The sequence below is a fragment of the Alligator sinensis genome, unplaced genomic scaffold (assembly GCF_000455745.1).
Source record: "Alligator sinensis unplaced genomic scaffold, ASM45574v1 scaffold617_1, whole genome shotgun sequence".
NCBI classification, from domain to species: Eukaryota; Metazoa; Chordata; order Crocodylia; family Alligatoridae; genus Alligator; species Alligator sinensis.
The window spans coordinates 1,188,940-1,194,939 of record NW_005842291.1 but is presented as its reverse complement, the minus strand read 5'-3'; the positions used below and the strand labels follow the sequence as shown (position 1 = coordinate 1,194,939).

The 6,000-nt window shown below is 36.9% G+C and overlaps 1 protein-coding gene across 1 annotated transcript in view; it reads right to left on the bottom strand.

Moving 5' to 3' along the window:
* SLIT2 (slit guidance ligand 2) overlaps nt 1-6,000 on the bottom strand; it is a 469,229-nt gene that overhangs the window by 106,658 nt on the left and 356,571 nt on the right. Inside the window, exons 13-15 of the mRNA XM_025209503.1 lie at nt 5,657-5,800; nt 5,351-5,514; nt 741-891 (exon numbers count right to left, since the gene is read on the bottom strand). Of these exons, the coding sequence (XP_025065288.1) occupies nt 741-891; nt 5,351-5,514; nt 5,657-5,800 (459 nt within the window). The remainder of the gene's footprint in view (nt 1-740; nt 892-5,350; nt 5,515-5,656; nt 5,801-6,000) is intronic.

Sequence of the window (6,000 nt, the reverse complement as noted above, 5' to 3'; positions counted from 1 at the left end):
CTGCTGTTGCTGCTGTAGCTGTTGTAAACAAGCCTTAATGTCCATCCTTGGCGGGAGAGTTCAAATTGCCTGTGTTCTCCACTACTTATAGAGAGCCACCTGGCTAGCCTGGCACTGCCAGCCTCAAATCAGTCCTTGAACCCTTGAACTAACTCCCTTAATCTGATCCCAGCAACACAGTCTTTCTCTGGGTTGCACAACACAGGTGATAATGCCCTGAGTTTCTTCGGCACTACAGTAGAAAATATAACCAATCCAATACAAGCATCACACCCTGGGTTACTCTGCACTACAGAGCTCAACAGAAAATATAAACAATCCATAATGAACTCCCACAAGCATGGGTTAGTTCTCACCCTGTACTTTTCCTTCTCCCTTGGAAAGACCTGCCTCTCCATGTGAATAATGAGGGGGACTTTAGGTCCTCTCTCCTCACTTCTTTCCCTGTCCCCCTTTTAGTTCTGCATCAGCCAGTCAGCTTCTCCTCATTTACTGACTGACTGAGCCAGCTGTGGCCCCTTAGGTGGGCAGCCTGTTACTAGCTGGCTAACTGACCCAGACTACAAGCCTGTAGCCTGTTACAGGGCAGTTAACAAAATTAGCTGAAAATTTCATTATAACAGTGTGCAACATGCAAAAATCAGGGGCTGAGTTTTTTAAATTGTGGCATTTTTTTCTATACCAAAATTGTACCTGAATTCTCCAGTGGTAACTTGTACCTTACTGCAGACTGAACTTACAATTCTGCTGTGTACTGAGGAATATGGTCAGGAATTTTGTTGAGCTTTTGATTGGAGCAGTCCACTGTGGTTCCTTCACAGCGACATTTTTCAGGGCAGGCCAGATCTGCAAAGCAGTCTCCACTTAGTTTTGATCTGTAATCTTCTGTGCCTGTGGAAGAGTTAAGTCAAAATAAAAATATTGAGTCCATTCCTTATGAGATTCATTTTTTGAAAGAAGGTTACAATGACATCTGCAGTGCAGACAGGAGGTGGATAACTTGGAAAATGTTTGGTAAACTTTGTGAACAGACATTAGGGAGTAGGATTAAAATATAGGGGCTTGAGATACGCTGGAAAAAAAAATTGTGACCAACTTCACGTGATGGGATAATATTAACAACTTGAGCTTTTCACAGCTGTACTGTCTGCTGATTGTGTTGTCAGACAAACTAGCTGGGTTTACAGCTAGCCATACAAATGTGACTGATTCTTTTAAAATTTCCTCTCTGCTTTAAGATTAGATAGATCCTTGTATGCCACTTCCTTTTCTGTCTCTTGTTACAATTTTGTTGTTGTTGGCTGGACTTCTTTTCCCCTCTATTTTCCTTTTTTTTTTTTCTTTTTTTTTTTATAGTTCCCGTCCCACCACATAATCTCAAATATGTAAGATTTAAAACGCTCTCTTTTCTCCTTTAGTTTTAAAATATGTAATCCTGACTTAAGCCTCAGCAGCTTGCCATGCTGTAGAAAGCTGCGTGACGTTCCATGGTGCTTGACAGAACCATGTTTTACTCATACCTCACAACCACATGGTTAGATCAAGCACAACAGAAAATCTCGCTAAATTATAACTGCATCCACTAGGCCAAGGATAAGAGCAAGGGCAAGAGGAAGGAGTAGGAGAAAGGTACAGGATTACTACAAGTTTAATACTTCCAAGTGACATGGCATTCCTTTTACAGAATGTCCACTGCCACTGTAACAGTATGACTGTCACAGCTTGATTAAAAAGTACAGGAAACAGACCACATCAAAAGTTTCCTCCACCATTTCCAACAGTCAACAGAACAAAGATAACATCCTATACATATTGGGAGAAAACATCCAGTAAGGAACTGAGGGTGGGTGACAGGGAAAACAGAAAGAAGCTCAAAGGACCTGTGGCTTCTTCTTGGACAAAGGTGGAAAGACTGAGACTAGTAGAAGAAGGTGCATCAGGGCTGGGAAGTACACTGTGATTTAGTTCAGACACTGAACTTTACTTACAGCCAAAATGGTGAACTCCTGCAAAAGTAAAGATAGCCAAGAAGGAAAGAAAGACAGAGTAATCCCAATTAAGATAAAACATGAAACTAAGCTCTCTTTCTTTACTGGATGATTAATTTGACTATAAGATGTTGCAATGGGGCACCATCTTTAGGAAAGGATTCACTAATTCATTTTAAGTGGCATACAAAACTTCAACTAAAACCTAGATAAGGAACAATTACAAATCATGTACAGAGTGACGATGCTTCCTATGAGATATTCTTCATCATTTTAAAATAAATGTATTCCAATAATAAATTGCTCATTTATATACGTATTGCTAAGACACGTAAGAAAATATTATTACAGACACTTTGGAAAAACAGTTACAGATGCAAAGAACACAATCAGTTGCATAATCTGTACCATTTTAATTTCAGTTTAAATCCAAGTATGATATAGATGTGTGGAATACTTTTATGACCTAAAATGAAAGGAGGCTTTGTTCAAGTTCTTCCTTTATTACTTTTACCACCTATTATCTTCAAGTATGAGTATGTGGGAATACTGATAATATCCTCACAGTCAAAAGTTAAGTTTAATAGTTTAAATGTCTGTGGTAGCATAAGTCTCATCTCTGATGATTCTTATCATTTTATATTTACCTAGGTGTAAAGTACTTCAAAAAGGCTTACGAGCAAGATTATATGTGCCGTTTTATCTTCAGTGAACATGTCTACGCGAGATGCTTACTGCACAGTATCTCGTTACTACTCTGCAGTAGTGTCTCCAGGCACTAACCATGATGCGACGCTACTGCACAAAGAGTATCACTAGGCAACCGTGTTGGGACGCAACTGAGCAGTAATGCCTTGGTTATGCAAGTATTAAATGACTGCGCAGTAACAACTGCGCAGTCAGCGTCTCAAGTAGACATGGCCTATACGTTCAGTAAATCACTATTAGCAGCTCAAACTAAATCCCCAAAATACTTCAGAACATCTCTAACATTACACAGTGCACACTGTGTTTTTATTTGGTGAAAGTGGATATACACAGGCTGTGCTTTAAGGAAGATAGTCCTCAGCACTTCTTGATGAGCTTAACTTTTTTAGAAACTACATTTTTTTAAAAGTTTATAAAATCAGATAGGTGAAAAACCTGAGCTGCATGTGTAGTTATAGTAGTGTTATAAACTGCCTGTTAAAATTTTTTCTGGCAAAACATTTTCTAATTCAGAGACAAAAGTCACACTGGTTGAATTGAGTAAAAGTCTTGTTGTGGCAGGAATACAGCTGTTTTAGTCATTATGGAACTCAAGTGTTCCTGAGGGGGGGTTAAGAAATCAGATCTCCCTCCACTTTATGCTGCTTTAGGCTAGTAAGTTTCTAGTGCTGCCATCGATGGCATATTGGCCCATGTTGTTTTTGCCGTTTTTTGTTTAAACCCAAAACTCAAATGAATATATTAGTAGAAGAGCACAAACAATTTCACATAACCATTCCAGCTCTAAGAAAACATAACAACATAGCAAAAAAGCAAAGCTGTTAAACACACCAGCTTAAATGGTAATGGCTAAGACTGTTCAATAAACCAGTACTCAAGGCACTGGAGAGCAACAATATACCCGCAGTGCTTGAAAAAGCAAGTTTATTTGTGTCATAACTGATTATGGTTGATATTATTCTATTTATTAAAATATGACCAAAAATTATTCTTTCAGATTATATATCTATAATTTAATCAACAGGTTCATTGTATGACTGGGCATTTTTTCCAATCAATTATTCATCACCTGTTAGGCACATAATGTAGCTGAATATTTTTTTCTTTTCTGTTAAGAAAGTGGTGCACACACTTGACAACCAAGGGAAAAGTAAGTAAAGTAACATATTTCAAAGAGCTAGGGCCAACATTAATAGTTGCTTTAGAAAATGTCACAGAATTACTGTAGTTTATAGTAAAGTTTAAGTTACTTTATCATCCCCAATTCTTAAACTGCATCTTTTTCATTGGAAAGTATTCCTAATGCATGTTCTGCATGACTTTAGAATGCCTTCAATGAAGAACAAAAACATTTTTCCAGTTTTTCTACTGTGCTTTCACAAACACAGGGATCATAGTGTCACAGGTAAGCAAGCAATAGTTGCAGACAGTCATCAGGAAACTGCTGGTTTAGAGCAGAAGAGCAAGAAATTTGCTTTAAGTTGTACTAGCTCTTTGATAGTAAGGTATTCTGTGTTTAAAAGCAGCTCCAGAGCTACATTTTAAAAACAGTGGTGTTACAATAGGTAAGTTATAGAAGGTAAGTAAAGATGTCAATTAGAATATAAAGTAGCAGGTGCAACCTTCTAACTAATGCAAATAAAAGTAACGTTTGATGGGTTATGTGCAGATCTGTGAGACAAAAATGTATCAGGAGCTGCATGCAAAGCTCTCAATTGGAAAACAGAACTACTAGTAATCTACAAAGGAATACTGTATCTATCTAATGGATATTGACTATACAATACATGCATCAATTTCCTAAAAGCTACGAACTGCTTTTTTGAGAAAGAGGGAGGGTGTCTGCAGTTAGTCAGTCTTACTGCAGAACCAAACCTACCTGGAATGAAATACTGTTCTTTAGCTAAATAAAAAAGAGAAAAAATAGAAGATGCACCTGAATGTCAGCAAGCAGAGTATGAGTTCTATTAGATTAAGTATGGACTATCGTTAACTACAGATAATTACATGAAAAAATGTGTATTCACAGCAAGAGCTGATAAACAACAAAGTGTGAATAGTCATAAATGTATCCGGAACATGGACAATAAACAGTTCTTGTCTGGTATCTGCACTCATGACTGAATAAATTGTAGAATATGAAATGCACCTGGAGCAGCTGGATACCATATGACAAAGGTTAGGATTTAGAGAAATGTAAGTAGGAAATGGAATAAGATTAGAAAAAGAAAACAGTAAATTTCAGTATGAGGTAAGCTCCCTGTGTAAAATGAACATGTCATGTTTTTGTATTTAGCTGGAGATTTTTAGATCTTTCACATATTCCAGAGCCTTGTGGAACTTTTTAAAAATGATTTATGTTGATGATACTTGTAGAGAATAACTCTAACATTTCATTCTGAACTATAATATATTACATTTCTTCTGTTTGATTTAATGCTAGTCAGATTCAGTGCCAAATGTGTTAACTACAGTAATGTTCCGTGATCAAATAGTATATGACTTCCATGATTTTCCCCCTTGTTCAACAGAAGAACAAAAAAGGTTCTGCAATGTTTAATAATTTAGTGGAGAACCAGCTGCTTTTGTTAGAACTTCTGTAACCACCATTTTTGGCAATAAAATAAAAATAGCAGCTGAACTGAGAAAATTACCTGAGCAGCGGAATTTCTTGCTTTTGATCTGGCCGATCCTTTTGTTTGCCAGACGGCGGGGGCTGGTACAACGGGCACCACTGGTCTCAATAGGGTTAGTATGAAGATAATCCGCCAGCCACTTCAGATGGCAGTCACAGATAAATGGATTCTGAGCCAAGTGCCTTACATGAAAAAAAAAATTACAGAATATTTGAAATTGGTCTCAAAATTTCTTGAGGGTTGCATACATTATAGAAAATAAATAGAAACATAAACATAAATAGAAAATTGTACTACATATAACATAAATATAAGTATACATACAAAGTCTGAATTGCACGGAGAGGTGAAAAGGTGCCCTTAGCAATGGTCTGAAGCTTGTTATCATACAGAGAGAGAAGGTTCAGGTTGTGTAGATCTTGGAAAGCATCTACGCGCAGACAGTTTATCTTGTTGGCATTTAATAATCTGTTAAATCAAAGATAATTATAAAATGGAAGGAATTAGTTTACTGGCACTAAAGTTGCACTGTGGTTTTACAGAGAAACTTCTTGTTCTGGTTACAAATAAATACCAAGAATTGTTTGGCTCAGTATTATAAATAACCTTAATTAACAATGGCATAAAGCATTTTACTGAATTAAAATATTTTATTAGGCGTCCTTTAA